This window comes from Ixodes scapularis, unplaced genomic scaffold, assembly GCF_016920785.2.
Source record: "Ixodes scapularis isolate PalLabHiFi unplaced genomic scaffold, ASM1692078v2 PGA_scaffold0__279_contigs__length_252992795, whole genome shotgun sequence".
NCBI classification, from domain to species: domain Eukaryota; kingdom Metazoa; phylum Arthropoda; class Arachnida; order Ixodida; family Ixodidae; genus Ixodes; species Ixodes scapularis.
In genome coordinates, this window is record NW_024609835.1 from 236,295,438 (window position 1) to 236,316,830 (window position 21,393).

At 44.1% G+C, this 21,393-nt stretch overlaps 1 protein-coding gene across 1 annotated transcript; it reads left to right on the top strand.

Moving 5' to 3' along the window:
* The first annotated feature begins 7,098 nt into the window (after positions 1 to 7,098).
* Positions 7,099 to 16,273, top strand: LOC8036165. Its single transcript, XM_002411700.3, has 2 exons — positions 7,099 to 7,139; positions 15,877 to 16,273. The coding sequence occupies exons 1-2, from the start codon at positions 7,106 to 7,108 to the stop codon at positions 16,170 to 16,172; spliced, it is 330 nt and encodes a 109-aa protein (XP_002411745.2). The 5' UTR covers positions 7,099 to 7,105; the 3' UTR covers positions 16,173 to 16,273.
* Positions 16,274 to 21,393: the final 5,120 nt, after the last annotated feature.

The window sequence follows — 21,393 nt, forward strand, 5'->3', positions numbered from 1 at the left end:
GTAAGTATAAAAGATTATGCAATGTCGTAATGAAGTCCAGAAAACATACGTTGTGGGACATCCCACTGGTGTTTTTTGGCGCTTCACTTATAACGTTCATAGAAATAGATGAGGACATCTATGGGACATCTCCAACGTCCCTCCGGGAACTCCTTAGGATGTCATCTGAATGTATGTGCGTTGTCTGGGATTAGCCTTGTTGCGCTTTAATATAAACACGAGAAACATCAAAGCCGTATATAATAAAATTGTGTAAAGTAATAAAATGCATGAAGAGCCTATAACGAGCGGAACTATAAATAAGACGAAATATCATTGCGCAAAACTTTAAAACGAGCAGGTCTAGTATCCAGCAACCAATTGTATACCTGTTAGATCATGAATCTTGTTCTTATAACCACGACTGAATAACGGTAGACTAGAGACTGACGGGAATGGAGGGTCTGTTTTTACCCACCAGACGGTTGAATTATGCCTGAAATGATACAGCAAGGGATATCCATGGCTAGCTATCCATCACACACGTGTGTTCCCTGAAGAGAAGGTCTGCCTCCGCCATGGCTCCAAGACAAACGATCCCAGCCTTTGTGGAGCTTGGGAATTGCAATTGAGCCGCTTTCACTGACGGTGTGTTGGATTAGTCATATTAAAAGGTTACGAAGTCCAGATATTATCTAATCTCTCTGCCAAAAGATAAAGCATAGTAATATTTTTACTGCGTCTAATATTCCCAATAGTCTTGTAGTAATGTTACAGAGATTGCATTTGTTGAATTAGAGCGCTTGCAGAAATAATCAGTGGGCACGTCAGAGGGGAGTGAACGGATTCCAAGCTGTAGTAGTACTTCGAATTACTAATATACTGACACCACAAATTCTTTAAGGGTAAACAATACACGCAAAAAGCAGAATATCATCTTTGGTGTCAGTACTATCAAAACCTAAAAAAAAAACACATAACGTAACAAAGTAAATTAGGCCAACTAACGCGAGCTTGTAAAACGATATTGATAAAACACAATATCAAATTGCTCATTGATGATCGTATTTTAACGTAACTTTAAATGAGTTTGTAATGGAACAAAAGTTAATTTCTCTTCGATAGTTTCAACATATCTGGCAATATTATATAGTGTAAAACGGAATCTCACTGCAACGAAACGTTATCTGTTTGGAAGACGATATTGCTTTGCAGGGTGCAATCCTAAAAAAAAAAAACTAAGTTTGAAGTCACGTGTAAGTATAGTTTATGCATGCGTGCACATGAACATTTATGGCAAATCAAAAATTACACTAAGAAATCAGCCAATTTCTACTCTCAGGACCGCAATTTCGCAGTCTCGTAAACTGGCCACGGCAGTTAAACACGAAACGTATGGCGGGAAATGTGATACCCTGCCGTTCGGGATAATCTTCTGGGTAATAACCGAAACTTTCAGACGAGAGATGTTCGAGGGTTGTTCAAAAGCATCCAACCTTTGACTAAAAAAATATCTACATTTATTCACGTATTGGTCGCTAACCCTTATTTTCTTCAAGATAGTATCGTTAAGATTGCAAATAATTCTTCCAGCGGTCCTGCAATTGTTCTAAGCATTCTCGGAAGGCCGCTTTTGGAATGGAGTTTACCTGGCTAGTCGCCTTCCGTATAATGTCTGCTAGTGACTCAAATCGGCTTCTTTTCAGTGGAATTTTAAGCTTGGAGAAAAGCCAGAAATAACAAAGAGCCATGTCACTTAAGTTTTGAGACTGACGAAACCCAGTAGTGCTCTGTTTTTTTCTCAGAAACTCTGAACCAGATGCGAGGAATGAGTTCATGTATTGTCTTGATGCAGCTGGCAGGTACCCACTTCTCAAAGATTGGGTGTCTTGCGCTGCACAGCAATACGAAAACGACGGAGGACCTCCAGATCTTCCGCTGTCTTCTTGTGTGATGTTTCGGTCTTGTGGTGCGTACTCCTGGTGCACCATCCCTTGCTCATCGAGAAAAATGGCAAACATGACTTTCACGCTCCTTCACACCTGCAGTTGTTTTTTGTTTTGTTTTGTTTTTTTCTCTGTGTTTAAAGGTACGTCGGACGTATCTGGAACCCGAAGTCTAAAGATACGACTGTGGTATCCGGATCCTAGAGTCTAAATATACGTCGGACGTACCCGGATCCCCGAGTCTAAAGATACGCCGGACGTATCCGGGACCCGGAGTCTGTGGGCGTAGACGTGATTCACATTGGCGGTGTTCGGAGTACCAGGTAGTATGCCGCATGCGTCGCCGACCCTGAGTTCAATGTACTCAACCTTGAAGGTAAACATTAGGCAGCCCTTTGCCTGGTTAGGAATAGACATGAAGCGAAAAATAGAGACTACCGGTAACCAAAAATTTAATAAACATTTACCCGACGTTTCGGGACCAGTTCGGTCCCGTGTTCACAGGTGAGTGACGGTCACGGGTGAGTGAACCTGACCAAATTTCAAGTTTCGAGACCAATGTTCGGAAGAGAGTACGACACTGACGAGACAAGAAACGTCGTGTGCCGTATCCGGCCGCTTTCTTTTGTGGCGGTCGAAGATTCTTTTCGTGAGTTTCAAGAGCAATGTTTTAAAAACAGTATGAAACTGACGAAACGTGAGCCGTGGTGTGCCATTTCCGGCCGTTTCCTTCACGGGTGGTCGAAGTTTCCTTTGGTACATACGTGCATAGCATGTGGTGCGTGGAAAAGGCTCGGCGGGTCACGGCTCCTGCCTACAGATTTTTGGGTGGCTATTTTCGGCACCGATTTGAAATCCAAGGGGCGTGGCCAATGACGTCACGGATGTCCAACTAATGACACTTGCGGCTGGGTTTTGTCGCCTCTGCTACATGTAATCTTCATTTGCAACAGGAGTGACGGACGGCACCGGGCGAATTTTGAAAATGGAAAACGCTTACCTTGATGTCCCTGACAACGTGACGAGAACAGGCAGCACGTCGACAACACACACCACTGCGGACACCCCCGAGCACCCGACCACACACACGCCGAGCGACCGACATTTCAAAATGCAGTCGACGGCATCCAAAGTAAATCGTGTTGTTTACGTCAAAACAACAGTTAATATTATTTTGACGTCTTAGACGTCGAAATAACAGGTGTTGTTATTTTGACGTCTGTGACGTCATTGACCCCGCACTTTGGACTCTAAATTGGTGCCGAAAGTACGCAGCCCCCTTTTTTACGCTTGTATATTGCAACGCTCCTTTACATGCACTTACAGACGTAAAAAAACGACAAGGAGCGAGCACTGCCGAGCAGCTTTCGATTTTTCCCCTAATAATGGCATAGAAATGCAAAACCGGTGCTGTACTAATCAACGCTACTGCATCACTTTTCAGTTGTCGAACTCCGGCGTGGCGTATGTTCCCTTTCCGTGGCGCGCCGCGAGGGGCGCAAGCGTGCCACAAACTGGGGCGTACAAATACCTTTCTAGTACGTTTTCTACAAAACAAGTACAACACTTGCCCAGCAAGACTTAAGGCAAGCTGCTCTGACGAATGTAGCCATGGTGCCAAAGCGCTCAGTGTTCAAGGAAATACCACTTCAAGAAGAGATATTTTCTTAATGAGCAAATAAGCGCCAATTATATGTGTATGGTTCTTAATGGGGGATGGAATGTTCCTTCTCACTGGTGATCCGGGAGGAGGGGCTTGCGTTGGACCTTGGCGGCAGTTAGCGAAACAAACGGGACAACGCTTACTTTCAAACTCGATACATTTCAGTAGAAGACATATACGAATGAATAAACGTTGACGGAACAAATACACAAAGACCTCTAAATCTAGAGCCGCAGGCTTTGCCGCCGCCAGAAAGTGACTCGTATCTCTCTAACGGTACCGAACCAGACACTTTACTTTGTCTTGGTTGAGCTGTTATTGACTTCCGCCTCTCTCTCCCGTTTTCCCTTGAGGGGCAACGTTCTCATCTGGGGCCGGAGCCCAGGGACGAGACGATGCAGGACGTAGAAGACACAAACAAGTCTGGTCCTCTCAGACCCAACAAATCACCCCTGGTGCTTCGAACACCAGCTGGAGGGACAAATGCAGACAGACTAAGCACAGCGCCCGAGACGCTTCTAAGGAGCCAAACTCATGGCGCATTTACACTGGAAGCGGATCAGCGTTCGCGAAGCGGTTGCGGATGCCGTTCGCGAGCGACACCGTTCAGACACACCGGGAGGCGGTTGGCGGTTTCTCGGTAATCACGCGTGTTCTTTTAAGGCTTGTGTTTGGCAACGTTGGTTTACAATTCAAAATCCTATTTAATTCACGATCGCAAGCCAAAAGTTTTCTGTTTTGGCACTCTGAAAATTTTCTCTCGAGATGTTCGCACGCTTCTCGAGTTCAGGCAGCAACAAAAGACACATGGACCCGAAAAGCTCGCCTGAGATTCCCTCGACTTCGCCCACAAGCAAAACCCAGCGAGGAGCGCCTTGCTGACTCAGAAGAGGATGCCCCCGAACTTTTCTTCGAAGTGCACTCTTCCCGCATAAATAGCCGACCTTGTTTTCGGGAATAGTGGGCCAGTTTTCCCCCCTCATTCGCTCTTCTCATTTTCAAAGTTGTGAGCAGTGGGGTGGACCGTGGTGGCGGGGGAATGTGTTCGGTGCTAGCCGGTCGTGGCTTCGTTGGTGGCGGACCCTGTTTTCGTCACTCGCACGTCGGTAGAGTCTACTGTTTGTTTGACATTAAGCCTAAATAAACGCCGTATGGATTACCTCTGTATCGTCTGGTACGTACACTTCATTTATTGAGTATGTTCCCTTTCATTTCTTTTTTTATTAATAAACGTTACAGGTCGAGCTAACGCAGGCACCCTGTCAGCTCCGCGGTAATGCCTTCGCTACGTAATGAGGCTCATGACGTTTCTACCGACCTTCGTGGTGGTCATGAATGGTGTCGACAGCTTTTAATAGATCATGCGACTGTCTTAGTGGGTACAAAAGCTGGTATTTCGGACGATCAGGGGAGGGTTCCGACGTTCTACGGGCAGAGACTACCAAGGCAGCGAACTTCGGGCTGTGGCACCCGGATCCCGGAGTAATAAACAAACTCCTACCCGGACCAAACCACTGGCGCGAAGCCCGCTAAGATTACGAGTCACTGTTTTTCGTGGCGGATTCAAGTGACCAACGTGCACATCGTGTTTCTTCGTCGATTTGTCTGCTGTAGCGCTAGGACTACAACGTCATGGACGCCTCACCAGCGACCGGTGCCATCATGTTTCGAAAGTGACCGACGTCACGCCAGAGTCGCTTTGCAATTGGTTGCCGCTTCGCGGTTCACAAAAGCGGTTGGGATAAATCAGTCCCGAATGGCGAAAACGCGCTCCAACTGCTCACTTTCAGCCGCTCTGCAGTTGAGAACGCGCGGATCCGCTTCACGTATGAGGATCCGCTTCTAATGTGAACGCACCATTACACTTGCCAACCCTTCCCGCATTACAAACGGCGGGCTTTGTAATGCGGGAACCAACGGTTCCCGCATTACAAAAAGCTCTCCGGTGCTGGCCCTGGCAGCCCGCCAGAGTATACACATTAGGCGGAGAGCCTTCCCATCCGTAGCCAGCTCAGCGAGATGCGGGTCGCCTCACCACCACGGGCTGTTCCCAAGTAACGGAACTCTTGCCTCGATGAGGGCTCTCCCCCTCGCACAAACTCCTCCCGCTCAGAGGTCGTGAACATTCGGCAACCTTACAATATGGTCAAGGCCGAGATTCTCGGACTGGATAGTGTTCTGCCAAACATGAATTACCGGCGTTTCTCCATCATCGTTGTTCTGTTGGAATTTGACCCCAAGCAGCATTGTAAACAAATCAATCAAGCTCGAATCTGTGCCTTTTAGACATGAGCATTTTTTCTCGGTTATTCTGTATTACTTTTTCACTTAAAACGTATTACATGCTGGTGTGCGTGACCATGCATCATGTTACGCGTTATTGAGCTATGTTAGCGGGGTTATGTTTACTTTTATATTTTCATAAAATTACAACATCGTGCGATTGTGATGACATTCTATGTATCCCCTCTATCTAATGCCCCTGTGGGCCTTTAGAGGTAATTACATAAATAAATAAATAAATTCATCGTTTCTTAACTCGTCATTCGTGACAATTAGATGGAAGTGCTGAGTACTCAATTGATGTGTTTCCATATCCAGCCACTCAGCATTCAAATAATAGTTGACGAGACTTGGTCTTGGGCTAATATAGGAAACAAACCTGCATAATGGCATCTAGCGAGATCAACTTTTTGCGCCTTAATTTAGTTTTGATTTTGCATACCATTTCAAGTGCATATGCTATATTTGCTGAAAACCTAATTTATTTAATATTTCCAACAACATCGTCTGCCTCTACAATATTGCTTCCCGCTTTCTGCTAAAGGCGTTCCACGTTCATAAATTGCTGTGTTTCTATTGTTCGCACTTTTCATAATGTATGAGTATTCACATATTTTCGTCACTCTTTTCTTTTGAGTGATACCCACATACAATTCTCTTCTGTATGTGCTTGAACTTGTAAGAACAACCACGTTTGGACAGTTGTAGTAACAAATATGTCATTATATTGTTTTATTGTTTATTTGCAGCTTTGGGAACGCTCCACATTCAACATTCTTGCGACATAATGTTCAAAATTGTCCCCAATTTGTATCAGCTGGTGGTTGAAGGAAGTTCACTCGAAACGGAACACAATTCCTTCAAAATTTACAATTGAACCACGAATCCAAAGCGAAACGTATTATGACGTACTTAGGAGAGAAAAAACAAAAACAACCACAAATTATATTCAAGTGCAATGACTATATGAGTTATATTTGTTACTTTTAGTACGAAGAGGCGCAAATGTCGTGTGCAATTCAGCCGCTATTGACCGTTATTGAGACGGACAGGAGCGTTGCAGCCCCTTCGGTACTTGTTCCCAATACCCAGATGATGCGGTTCGAAGCCCCTGGGCTATCGGTCACTGGGGAATTCTTTTAGTTGCACGGCGAGTGAACAATCAGCCCTAACGAAGTTGCCCCAATGTTCCTATATAAGGGACTTTCTGCGACGCTGTCCGCAGAATCCAGTCATGGCGTCGCAGGTCGCTCAGATTCTCCGATACGGTGAGTGCAATATGACGGTCCGCGGGACTCTTCGAAATTGTGTGCAGTGAGCGTCGCTTGATAGCCACAGCGAATTTCCTGAACACCGCGTCTGATTATTTCTGTAGATTCTTCCCAGAGATTGACAGAAAACATGTTTCGGTGGCAGCCTGTTCCACCATCGACTTATTTCCAGTGCAACTCGCCTGATTTCCGTTAACGTGGATTCAATTTCCTCCAGGGTAGAGGTGTCGAGTGTGACGTTTTAGACGCATTATAATTTTCTGGGTGCAGATTAAAAAAGGTATTGATATCTACCCCGAGTTACGATATAAATACTGACAAGTAGTTGGACAAGATCGTGTTTTCTAGGAATTTTATACTCTGGTATTCTTCGGTGTGTCATTATAACACACCGGAGAATAACCAGCTTCAGCAAATTAGGTCTTCAAAAAGTAGGTGTTCATCCATAAGATTCTCACTTTGTTTCGAGCGCTTCAATTAAAATTTTAGAATGTCATAATCTAAAGGCTAATTGCAAGCACTGAGCAAATCTAGATTCCCGGCAAAAGAAGAATAAGGGGGAAAATCTCTGATTACTTTTGTAAGCAATTTTTATAAAAGGAAGTTGTTATACATATTGCTTTGTGATTCTGATTCCTTGAACTTAAAAGAGCTATATCGCACGACTTATCTTTGAGATAGTGATAGGCAGTTGCCGGTAAGTTTCAAAACGATTGCATGTTATTACTTTCAATGTTTATAATTTAATATGTCACGGTAGTTTATGAATGCAACGTATCTTATAAAAAATTACTATTGTACATAAAAGAACACAAACCAAGGGAGATAACAATATTCCCAAAATAAGTAGACGGGACAAACTCCTACCTTGCTTACTCCAAATGACTTTAGGTACACGCTGTTGTAAACTTCGCGTCAGTTATGCTTGTCAGCGAATTACGGAGCGTATACTTGCTACTTTTGTCCTACTACTAATGATGCTATCGCCTAATACATCCGCTTTTGCTCCTTTAAAGATTAATATTGCCTCAGTAATGGCTTTTCGCTCACCAATGAGCCGTCCCATTCCGTTACTAACAGCCATGGGCAAAGCAAATAGCTCAAGAGCTCAGTCACGTGCCTCCTAATAGACGATAGGACATATGTGAGCGCACTGTACCGCGATTTCTGTAGAACAGACACAGCACATTACCTACAGCAACAAGCAAGACGTCAGCATGAGTGGTGTTTGGACAGGAGTATTATTTATCAATTGAGATACTGATGCATTTCCCCCGGCCTCGTAGACCTACAACAATGGAGGGTGTGCGTATATTCGTAGTGAGCAACTTCGTGCAGGAACCTAAGTTCTCAAGGAGTTTCCTGTGGCTATGTCAAGTCATAAAAAAAGCGCCCGGGTTCAAGGATGTGCATGATCGAGACACAATAAGGACACAATAAGCTAGGTTATCCGAGCAATGTAAATAGGCGTAGATTGAACAAGTACCCCCCCCCCCCCCCGCCCACCTCCGTACCGCTTTGTAACTTCAATATCGAAACTGAACTGGTACCAACCGAAGCGTCAGAAATGCCCAGTCATGGAGTAGCCGCATCTCCAGTGGTCTCTACTACGATATGCGCATCGAAATAAAGACCTCCTAGAAGACACTAAATCACAGATAAAAAACAAGCGAGATACGTATCTTACGTTAGCCGACAGCTAAACAATACACCCGCGTTGGAATGCACGTTGTAAGAAAACACGGAACAGGGGATTCGAAGGAGCCATAATGAGAAAGAACGACCTGTACGCTTACCAGTCTCTAACCAGAGTTTTGGTCGACAATACATAGCTACATTGCACCTCAACCGATACCAAACTTTTAGTCCTCATGGTCAGGTACTTTACAAACTTCGCTTCTACGACTTTTGGCGAGTCCCCTATCATTTTAGCCTATCTGTACTCTCAGGATACATTCTGACATTGCCGTAACCCTAGTTTCCTGCCAAAGTAATGGATGACTTTTTTTTGTGTACCTTTGTTCTTACGCATAAACTATCTTAACTGCTCTCTGGTATACTCCGGCTATACCTGATGTTTGTGTTGTTAATTTTTTTGTTGTTGTTTTTTGTTTGTTTTTTCATATTGACTTTTTTAAGGAATGCTGAACCGAACTTTTGAATTTCGCAAATAAGGCCGCCGAAGCGTTGAGTGGGGCGCTACGAACTTCAAAACATCACTCATACATCGATATCTCAAACGGATGGCGGTATTGTTGGAAAACATGGGCGCGATCAAGCGAGGAATGCGACGTCACGATTCTCCTAGAACAGATAAGTATGAGGAGAAGTGGCCCCGTTTCTACTTTATCTCGCTTCGGTTCTCACGTGCTCGAGGGGACGAAGCGAAGAAAACAGGAAATGGGAATCGTGACGTAACATGTGTCCTCGGCCTCGTTGGCCGTGCTCTATCGCCGCGCATTTTTTCCAAAAAAAAATACACAAGAAAAAACAACAAATACGGCCAACCGTTAGGGATATTACTGTGGGTGTGATACTTTTGGGTTTTGCAGCGTCCCGCCTATAGCTTCAACCTTGTTTTGTGAGCTCCAAATTTCGGTTAAGCATCCCTTTAAGCTCCTTCCTACTTGCTTTAACCGGGTGTTTTTTTTTTCTGATTAAATAATTCACACTTCTCTTCGGCTAGCCCTTTTTATCTTTTGTCAATAGAGATGTTTATACGCTTATAGTCACTAACCAGACTCTTCGTTCCAGGCGCGTTTATTTGAACCTTTCCCAGCTTCCCCTATATTGTGGACAACATTAAGCAATAGTAATCGTGGAAAGTAGGCTACCTGATTCCGTCGCAATTTGTTTTTCACAATTTATTTCTGTTTACTTGAACAAAGTCGCGTTTTTCACTAATATCCTGTATGATGTTTCTGCCATGTCGGTATTTCTTGTCAGTATCCCGCGATTGAACATTTATGTGTCACGAAATTGCTATTCTATGGCCCCTCCTTAGCTCTATACTATTTGTGATATAATTCCAGCATTTTTTCGTCCTCACATTTAATTGGCTCCTCAATACTATTGTGTCGATACAGGGTGTAGTCGAATATAACTTGTGGCCGCTCCGTAACTAGGAGAATATTTACAATGAACCGAATTTCGGTCATTTATTCGTTTTGTAGCTGCGATTTTACTTCCTCATATTCCTATTTTTCTAACATCGTAAGTCCTCAACTGGAGCATTATAAAAGAGACGCTTCCTTAAAAAGGCCATGAAACGAATTTCGGGCTGGGATGAATGATTTCAAAATGGGACTTTACTAATCGCATATCATTTAGTTGGACAAAAAAAAGAGGGTAGAAAGTCAACAGCCAGCTTTTCGGTACGGGCATTTGAAAATATAGCGGACTATTTTGTACCTTCTTTCCTCCGAAAGCTCTTCGCCTTTTCACTATGATACATCCGCGGTTCCCTAAGCGCGTCAGCAGTGCCAACCTGACGTCAGCCGAACCCAGCTCACGCATTGGACACAAGAACTGCGTCACTCGGACGTATGGGCTCGTCAACGATCAATCCGTCGACGAATATTTGTATTCAAGTTCGTGGCCAATGAGTGCCCTCACGGAACTTATCGTCACTGGGGAATGACAAGTTCTATGGTGTGCATAAAAAGCACGGTGGAAGCTAGGAGTCATCACACCGGTGCCGAAGAATGTCACGACGACGTGATTTCGCATTTGAGTTGAGGATTAAAGCTAAGGAGGAAGAAGTAGGAAAATCGTTTCATGGACCCCTATAAACTTGTGGGGAACAATGAGGCGCGATGCACCTGGAGGGCCGCCGCCGTGAGCGAAGAAGGGAAAAGAGGCTCGTGGCAGGGCGAGCACACAGATAGTTCGAAGGGCGGTGACGAACGGAAGAGACGGTGCTCAGCGAGCCCAGGGAAGACCCGGACCACAAGGCAGCCTTGGCCCTACGCAGCACCTATTACAGTGTTCTAGGGGATGTAGTGGCAAGATCGGAGCCCGCTTACAAAGGGCCGCGTCAAGACTGCCAACGTAGATGCCGCGAGTGGCGCTGGAGTTCCGAGCTTTAGGAGAATTCGTGGCAGATGGCAGATGTGCTATGAGCAAAGAAGACGACGAAGCTCAGGCGGTACGCATCTCGTAAACGTAGCGCCATAGCACTTTTCTTTGTGGTGTAGTGATGGGGAGTCTTCCCCGTTCCGTTTTTGTCTCGGTCATAAATGCAAGGAAAAAGTCGGACAGACCCCCTGCTTCGCGTCGCTCCCAAACGCGTTCGGCCTTGCACCTTACACAACGCTGGTCCCCGCAGCAGCAAAATAGATGACAATAAACAATACACCAGTTTATTGTTCCTCTCACCATTAAAAAAAGTGAGTGATTTATTGAGATTCATTTGTCTATGTTTCCTTGTTATATCAGTATAGCGTGGTTTCTTTCGCAGCTATTAAGCGCGCAGCCCAAGTGATAGCATTGCTGAACGACCTATCAGTACTGTGAAAGGTGGGGGGTCAATATTAATAAAATTATCTCCATCAAAAACACGCGAAAAATAAAATTAGAGCATAGCACACACTCTACAGGCATTAGTGCGAAGGAAAACCTACAATTTTTTACATTAGCGATTGTTCTGCGTCGCGAAAAGCTCCAGTCGAACCACAGTAGTACACCCCGAGCAGCGCCGACGACGAGGCTGACGGGGGCACGTTCTTAGTGCTCAGAGCTGCAGCGCTACGGTGGCGTCGACATGCAAAATCTTCACGCGGCAGCCACCGCTCTTGCCACTACAATTCTCTAGAACACTGCAGTATCGATAAAGTATTTCTTCATGATAGCGCTCCCCGTGTGACTTCCTCGGAGCGAGTGGAACTCGGCCTGATCGGGCGGTATTGATAGGCGACCCACAACCATTACACTTCAACCGGCATTGTCCATGCCGATGCTCCTTCAGGTCTTTTTATTACACTGCTTTCATTGTAGGTAATACCCAGTACTCCTACCGTGTATATTCTTCTCAGCTTTGCTTTGAAAAAAATCGATGTCGTAAATTCCAGCAAAGGTATTAATTTAATGATACATTAGAGTAGCATGCAATCCTCTTTGGAACGTTGCAATCAAAATAACGGTCGGCGTGTTTTACCCCACTGGCATGAACAACGCAACACTCCCCACCCACTTCTAGTTCTTTCATCACTAACGTTTTCTTAATGACTGCTTGTGAACAGGTGACCAAGCTTTATTTCCTGGTGCCTTTAATAAGAGATCAACCGCACGGTGTAAGAAGGTTCCTGGGGTGCTGTGATGCTGCATCTGTATTCGTTGAACTTTAGTCCGTTTTCCCGGTAAATGCAGACCCCATTATTATGAAAGACCAAGCGAACGACGTAGTTTTGGATGGTTGTGCTGGATTCGCATTGACTATGTCCAGAGCTCTTGGAGCGAGAAAATAATTTAACCTTTTGTTACACACTTTAAACCTCTGGATACGAGGCGTCGTAAGATGGAAGGTTATTTATGATATTTACAAAACGTAGATATCATATTTACATGATAGTAAGCTCTTCGTCGTCTACATTTTCTTCTGGGCACTGGCGCTAAATGCTGCCATTTTTAAATTCAGGTGTCAATATTGAGCTATCTTTTTTTATTGAAACTTCGGGACTCCCATGTCCTGTGTTGCCCTATTGGTGGGGCTAGCTGTGGCCACCAGGTATCTAGTCCAGTTTGGTTGGTTAGGTAATGTCGCAGCAGGACATTGGTCAATGAGATCCAGTACGTGGCAGGTCCTTGGGCGGTGAGGTCCAGTCGCGGAAATTACCTTGGCGATCACGTCTTGTCGCGGCAGGCCCTTGGACGGTCATGTCCTGTCGAAGCAGACCCTTGGATGGTGAGGTCCTGTCGCAGCAGGTCCTTGGTCGGCGAAGTCTTTTTGCAGCAGCTCCTTTGTCGGTAAGGTTGTGTCAGAGCAAATACTGTCACCGTCGGAACGCTGTCCTTCTGCTGCCGTGTTGCTACGGCTCGTGGTTGCCCCGTCGCTAACTGGATCGCTTGTGCTCTCCTCTCTTCCTGCTGTTGCGGTGACTGAAATCGGGGGAGGGTCCGCTGCGCCGCCACTTACGGGTTCCGGTTCCTGGCGGTCCGTAATACCATTTTTTTGTTCGCTTCCTCCATGTCGAGGTAAATTTGCCAGTGCTGCGACACCGGTCGTCACAACAGTCGATTCGCTTTGGGTCGTGCTCGCTGGATCACACTTTTGAATTGTTAAACGCTGAAAATCTCTAAATACAAGGCGTTGGGAAGGTGGAGGGGCATTTATTATATTTGCATAAGGTGGATAGTACCTGGTTGCGCGGCCATTCCAGGAGCGCGGAGATGTTCTTCTTTGCCATCTAGTTCTACTTATTGGTGCTGGCACTAACACTTTTCCTATTATCAATCTAAAAATAAAACGCATCTGGCAAACGTTCACTTATCATGGGCACTTTAACTGCCTAGACGAATGGGTCTTTCAATCTGTGTGATACTATACATCTTGCTGGCGCAGAATAAAAAGTTCAGCCACTGCTGCAAAGCTTTGCACATATCACCCCGAACGCGTCAGTGATAGATGCTACTTCTAAACCGCTTTGAACATTCCTGACACTAAATAAGACTATAGTACACGATTTACAGTTAACTACCCTTTCGGCACACTGAGGTCTCGTGGTGGCTATCTTATCTAATTTTGTGTAAAAGCCCACCACAGCCGTATTCCGTCCGCTATTTATTTATATAAAATAGAGTAGTGGTAATTAAAGAAACAGAACGTTAGCCGTGCTACCTTGCAAGCGATGTATGCTCGTCGAGCAAACAAACATTTTTTTTTTTTTTTTAAATCTTGGAAAACGATTTTAAAGCAATATAGAGCAAAATTGTCTTCGGGCCGCATCTTATATTTAATTTTGAATGAAGACAATCTTCTGCTAGTAGACTCATTATCTGACGCCGCGTTGGTGTTCGATTCGTAGGCCTTATTGTGGCTGGTGTCCTTCGCTTAGGTGCCTAACTTCAACTTCTTCTCAAGCAATCAGGAGGCCCTCCTTCGTAGGACACCGATGCCTTACACCGGGGGTATCGGTGGCCGAGTGTGGAAACACACCTGAGCTCGGAGCGCGTAGAGCCAAAGCTCGCTCAACAGGACCCAGGGATATTAGGTTCAATTTCCACCCCTGTTCCTTTCATTTCGATGAGCAGCGGACTGACGCAGGGTTGTTTTTCAGTACTGCGTGGTGCGGCGTTAAAGACCTCAGGCTAACGGTTGTACTGGGTCGGCTAAATTTTTTATCTACAGCTTAGAGGAAAAATCGGCCATTGAGGTCGACTACCTTCCGGCTGTCTATGCTTACATACAGCGCAATTGTGCCCTGCACTCAGATGACAATAAAAAATCTGTGTTAAAACTTAATGTCGCAGAATGTCGAATGGAAGCTGAGTCCACACGTAAACGAACTTAGTATACTAACTTCAAATACAATGGAGTGTAGCAGCCTTAGTGGAGTACAGCAGCTACTCGATGGATGGATGGATGGATGGATGTTAATGGCTATGCCCTTTGTGACGGGCGGTAGCTTGCGTTACCTAGCCTAAGTCCAAAAAGACAAAAACGTGATTTCTCCCGCCCCTTTAAGACCAATTTTTTCCCCCTAACTATCACCAGGCGGTGGGGGATATCACCAGTATGACATTCGGGGGTCGCGAAAAAAACCTGAAAAACATGACCCCCCGCCTCTTCGCCCCGGTGAGAGAGTCGCCGATTTTCCTCTGGTCAAACCTTGTCGGCGTTACCCCAGCACCGGACCCACTGGGATACAGGGTTGAGAGTTTGGGCCAGAGCCACGCGGGAGGAAGTTCACATTTTACTCTGTCCCGCCTGTCCCCAGCTGTGTTAGTTAGCTGTTCATCATTTAATTTTCCCTAGGTAATTTTCACCAATCTTCTAATCAACTCTTTTCTCACCGTAATCCTTTTCTCTTCCGTCCTTCTATCGCCGCCAGTAAAACCCAGGGCCCCAGTCAAATCCGTTAGCCCTTCAGGGAGGGCAAGAGGAAGCCCCGTGCACTTCAAAACCAAGTGCTCTAGTGTCTCGCTATCATTATGGCAGGCGGCCAATAACGTGTCTGTCTCCTGAAATTTAGCCCTATGCGTCCTTGTCCTCAAAGCTCCCGTTCTTGCCTCGAACAGCAAAGCACTTCCCAGTGAATTGTCAAACAGTTTTTCCATCCTCATGTCATTGCTTTCGTCACGGTCACGGTCACTCATGTCCCGGATGTACCAATGTTGATAGACGTAGTGATGTGCCTTTTAAATTTTTTTGTAATTACGCTATTACGCGAAAAAGAAACTAAACATGCAGAGTGCTCACCAAACATATCCGGAATATTTGACCGGCGTCTTCTACCATGCAACTGTTACCCTGGTGGCAGCCAGAGAACCGTTTCATAACTTTGCGATCAAGCAGGAGAAGCTGCTCGCTGGAGGCACATATTGCTGCTACACCGGTGGCAGCACTGCAATTTAGCCTGCGGGCCGATCTCTGCGTTTCACCTCCTTCAATAAAATCAAACCGCCAATGAGAGCTCGGTGGTCTGACATCATCGCAACCCCTGCAAAGAAGCAGGCGAACTTTCCCTCCGCATATGTTTAGCATTAATCCGCCCACGATCCTTTCTCGTGGCTCCAGCACCCAGGATGGCGCTGCTGCTGCTCCTGTGCGGCCTGGAAGGGCAGGCCAGCCGCGCCTGCAACGCCTGCGGACCAGAGTGCGTGACGGCCTGCGGGACAGCCATGTTCCGGGCCTGCTGCTTCAACTACAACCGCAAGAGGAGCGTCGATCAGCGCGACGCCCTGACGCCGGCACCGTTGGACGAAGCGGCCTTCGAGACGCCGGTCGATCCGCCGCAGCGCTCGTTGGATGCATGGACGCTGCTATGGGTTCCCAGGCGCGCAGCAGCCGCCATGCCAACCAACATCTTCTAAGAGCTTCGTCGGCTTACCAACACCTCTACTGGCCACACGGGCGGGTCTTCCACGGGCCTAGAAATGCTCCGCCTCGTCGAGCTGTTTAGCGTATTTTATTGCCAGGCAGATTGCAACCTTGTACACGTTGGAAAATAAACTTTGAACTTAGGTCTTAGTAAGTTCTGACTCAACGAAATTGGTTTGGGTGCCCACAGTTCACAATATGGTCGATAGGGGTTAGTTTCTTAGTGATCGTAACATTTGCACCGTCAGAAAATAGAAGCACCAAAATAAATACAAAAAATTTTCGCATGTCCAATTGAATTGTGTGTTAGGAATCGGGCAAGCGCCCGCAATTGCAGCTTCAACACGCAAGAATCAGTGACCTGGATTATGAAAGATGCTCTAGCGAGATATTGCGCTAAAATTCTGTCAACTTCCTCAAAAGCCTTCTTCGAATTGGTCGTGTTTACACATGAGTTATGTAATTACGGGTAAAATATTCTCAAAACTTTTATAGCTATGTTCATAGAAAACACGCGTCAAAAAAGTGAAACAAATCGCATTGGAAATACGAAAACGAAAATTTGTCTAACTGAAAGCGAAACAACGTTCTCTAAACGAGCATGATACTCTAAATTTTAACGTTAAGAGAGGTTACAAACCTGTCGCGAGAAACGTTTTCAATGATGCAGTTATGGAAGTGTGTCAGAATGCATAAGCGCGTTGTCATCTCGTGCCCCCCATAACACTAGTCTTCGTAGTCTTCTGTCATACCGTGTTAACACTTTTGGCACTTCAAATCGGGTAGCCTCCCTGAGCGTCCGAGGTGCAATCTGTGCGTTTTGAAACTGGTACTCAAAAATATTTTAGAACAACCGCTTCATTAAAGAAGGGTTGACATAAATGGAGATGCAGTTCATCAAATGTTTTTCGTGTTTTTGTGTCAGAACTGTAAACGATACATTTAAACATTCCGTGCAAAATATTATCGATATTCTTGAGCCACAGTTCCAAACGTCCTCCGAAGATTGCGATTTATATCTATGGACACTGTATGCTAATCCGTTAATAACCATGTTCTTTTTTTATGTTACGAAGTACAAAGGCTCTTCTATAATGCGACAGACTACAAACATGCCTGAGTTTTTGTTGTTTCTTGTAAACAGTGTCTAGGTACGAATTTTATGACGGGTCACTGTCAAATTCGACACCTAGGTACATTACATTTTCAGAATAATAGAAAGGGGCACACTTAGATAACAAACGCAATGAAAAATGTAGAAATATGGGCTTATTAAGCCTGGGTACTTTCAAGAGATTACGTAAGCAAACTAGACTCGTTTTCGAGTTGGTAAGCTTTAGGGCATTTAGTTCAAAGCAGCCAGTCAGGTGTTTTGTTTTATTTTGAAGAAGAGGGATGGCTTTCTCATATTCTATATAGCGTGATAATAGAACAGTATCGTCGGCATACTGGTAGAGTTCACAGACGAATATAGAGTTTTACCTAACATTCACAAATATATAGAAAAGTAATGGTGATAAAATGGAGCCTTGTGGAACTCCAGATTATTACGCGACTTGCGAACTCCGCGCGTTCCCTATGTAAACTTTTTGAGTGCATTCATCTAAATAACCTTTGAGTAGTTCCCAGGAACAGGCCGCGGAAGCTAGCGTGATGAAGGTTTTTCTTTGTAAAACAAATGGCGTGACTCACACAGTAAAATGCATTGGACACATTGACGAAGGGCGCACAGGCGAATTCAAATTTTTCAAAGCCATATTGCAACTCATCAGTAAATTCTTCAAGCAATGGTTGCGTTCCTTTCCCGCTGATAAATTCATATTGGTTGAAAGATATGACGCAAACATTATAAGGAAACTGACTAATAACTTGCAAAGTCAAGTCCAATTCGGGTGTTTTACGTGCCAAACCAACGACAGGCATCTGGCACGCCCCAGCGGAGGACTGAGGATTAATTTCTACCACCTAAAGATGTTTTGACGTGCAACCGAAAGCTCGGTTACACGGCGCCTTCTCCGCAATAAGCCTCTGTCAGATTGCGGGCACCTCGGCCGGGATTCGAACCCGCCATATGGTGATCCGTACGCCAGCGTTCTCGCCTCGGAGCCACCAAGGCGGCTAACTAATAACTTACAACAAATTTTTTTTTTAATATCTGACTTATACAAGGTAAAATCGAATTGGGCCGCTAAAATTTTATCTTCCGACGATCTCCTTTGTAAAGTGGCTTAACTTTTGCGTTCTTTAGGGTATTAGGAATTTTTTTCATCGGCTATAAAACCATTTAGCATGCGTACAATGACGTTTTTATGGAAGCACAAGTTCGATGGAGATCACTCACTTTTATATTATCAGCCCAAGGCGATTTCTGTGGCTTAAAATTAACAATACACTCATCAGTTCATTTCCTGCTAATTCAGAAAGGAAAGCTGAGTCCAATTTGCGCTTCTGCTTTAATTGAAAAGGTAACGTTACTCGGCAGAACGCTCAAAAACTTCGCAAATAATGTATTAAGCCTATCGGCAAGTGAATATGTAATTGTAGCAAATGTCTTTTTTAACGTCTCATCTACCGAATTTCTAGCATTTAAGTCACGAAGTTGGTTTTGCAAAGATCAAGTGTTTGCAGCATTAGGTTTCGAAAAACGGAAGTCGCCTTGAAAGTATTTCTTATGGGTGCCCCAACCAACTTATTTGCGCAATTATGAGCGACGCGAAATTCAGTTTTTAATTTTGTATTTCTAGGAGAATTCCTGAATTGCCTCCACAGTGAGGAACTGAAGGCGTTCAGCCAAGAGTATTCCTCGCGACGTTTGCTGCTTGTGATAGTCTTTTTAAACTTGTTAGTAAAATAAGTCCACATCTGTTAGAAAGTATTAGACGTCATTACAGGTCTCATTTAGTGTCAGGCTTTGCCAATAAAAAGCCAAACCCACATCGTCAGATCTTTTCTGATCTACGATTTCAACTTGCCTTCTTATTTGAGTTGCTTGTTCAATCACGTTAACGAGTCCATATTGATATCGCCTACTGGGCAAAATTTCTCGATAGATGATTGGCTAAGTAGCATTGTCTTTAGCTCCTCAAAGAAGTACACAAATTTGTCGAAGGCAGCCTATGAAACATCAAAAGTGGCCAGAAGCAGTGTGTGTTCCAAATGTTGAAGGGAAGTAACTCAGAGTTAGCAAACTCGTTACAGTAACTTCGCTCAGCTACACGTTCCTCACCAGTACTCCCGTACCACCCCCTTTTGACCGTTCACGTGTTCGAAACAAGCTTTAGTAACCGGACAGAAAAATTAGTCGCACAAGTTATTACCGATGTTAATTTCTATTATATCTAAAACATCAAACACTGCACGAGAATGCTAAACAAGTACCTTGAACTCATCCCAGCATTTCCTTAGATTCTTAATATTTATGTGCAATTACGCAAATGATTCTTGAGAATCAGTACATAAATATCGTCACAAATGACAAATGATGAGGCGGCGAAGAAATGAAAAAACTAAACTTTCAATAGGGCAAACTTGTGCTAAAAAAATAGAATTTATGCTTTCTTCAATTATTCCGCACCAATAGTTTTCACAAGGGAACAAGTAGTTACTCTTTACTTCGATATATCCAAAGCCTTTAATTTAGATAATCATGAACAATTGTTGCATTAGCCTCCTCCGCATGGCTTCAACCCACATCTATGTGTGCGGTTTAATAGTTACCTGAGTGATCGCCGTAACTCTGTTCATGTTCTTAGTACCTGCTCCGATGAGTTTAATCCAAGTTCTGGTGTACCGCAGGGCTCAATCTTGGGACCTATTGTGTTGTTTTTTTCCTGTTCATTAACGATATTGTTTCTTGTGTTAATGATGCAAGGATTTGTTTATTTTCTGACGATGTTAAGCTTTTTAGAAGTGTTTAGTCTGTGTCTGAGGATTCTCGTTTCAAGCTGGCATAAATTATATTTTTAAATGGTTTTCGGAAAACTTTTTTACTTAACCCTCAGAAGACGAAATTTATTGTGCTATCCATAGAAAGCGCGACACCATTCGCTTTTCTTGCACTCTTGGTGGCGTTCCCATTTCACCGGTTTCTTTCATCCGGGGCCTTGGCGTCTCTATCGCCCGTGCACTTCCTTTTAAAAGCCATATCCTTATAACCGTAAATACAGCGTTAAGATTGTTAGGCATGATTTGCACGATTATATTTTCAGTTTTCTTTTCATTCTTGTTTACTGCATCTGTTTCATACTTTAATTAAATCACGGTTCGAGTTTAGCTCTGCTATCTGGAATCCCCTGATTCTTACGCATACAGCTCTATTCAGAAATGTTCAGAAGCATATGATTAGAATTGTTTATGAGAAGTATGTTGGCAGATATTATTTTTATACTTATGAATCATTGCTTCGCCGGTTCTCACTGTATAAGCTGCCTGTGAAAAGACAGTAGAGAGATCTTATTTTTTTTTTTTACGAAAGGTAGTCAGCGGAAAGGTGTATTCGATGGATTTAGACCAGGCTATGTATTTCCCTGTACCGCACCACGTCAGCCGGAACGTGTCAACTTTTTACCCCTTGCATGTACTATGCATTACCTTACGCGAGTCTACAACTCGCTTTTAATTCTGTGCATGAAAATAACTTTAATATTATTATCTGTCATTGTGATTTCGTTTTGGACGTACGCGAATGCAGGTGTCTTCCTTTAAGCATGAGGATGCATGTGTACTCTTAGTTATCTACTTCTTGCGTTTCTTGTTGAATTGTATTAATGACCAGTATATTGCTGTATTTTATATGCATAGTATTTCACTTGTTTTGTGCACAACTCAATAGAGCGTTATGTTGCGTTGGAAGACAGGAAAAATAACGATTATTATTACTATTAATATTATGATTATTACTAGTAATAGTAATATTAAAAGTTTACTTTTAATATGATTTCTAAAAACAAAACTGTTTTAGTCAAGTTCGCGTTTGAAATTTTTTTTTATTTAAGGTTAAATTTATTTGCACTTGATGTGTTTTACAAGTTTTCAATAACTGTTCTAACAATAGTTTTCGCCCAGGTAGCACACCAGAAAAACGCCAAACTTCTCACAAGCTTGGCAATCCTTGGGGCTTAACTTTGGCCTAATACGGTTTCTCTCCAAGGCGTTAGTGCCAAAGTACTTGTGTTGGGCATTTCAATTAATTTTCTCTAGCTCGCCACGTAATTG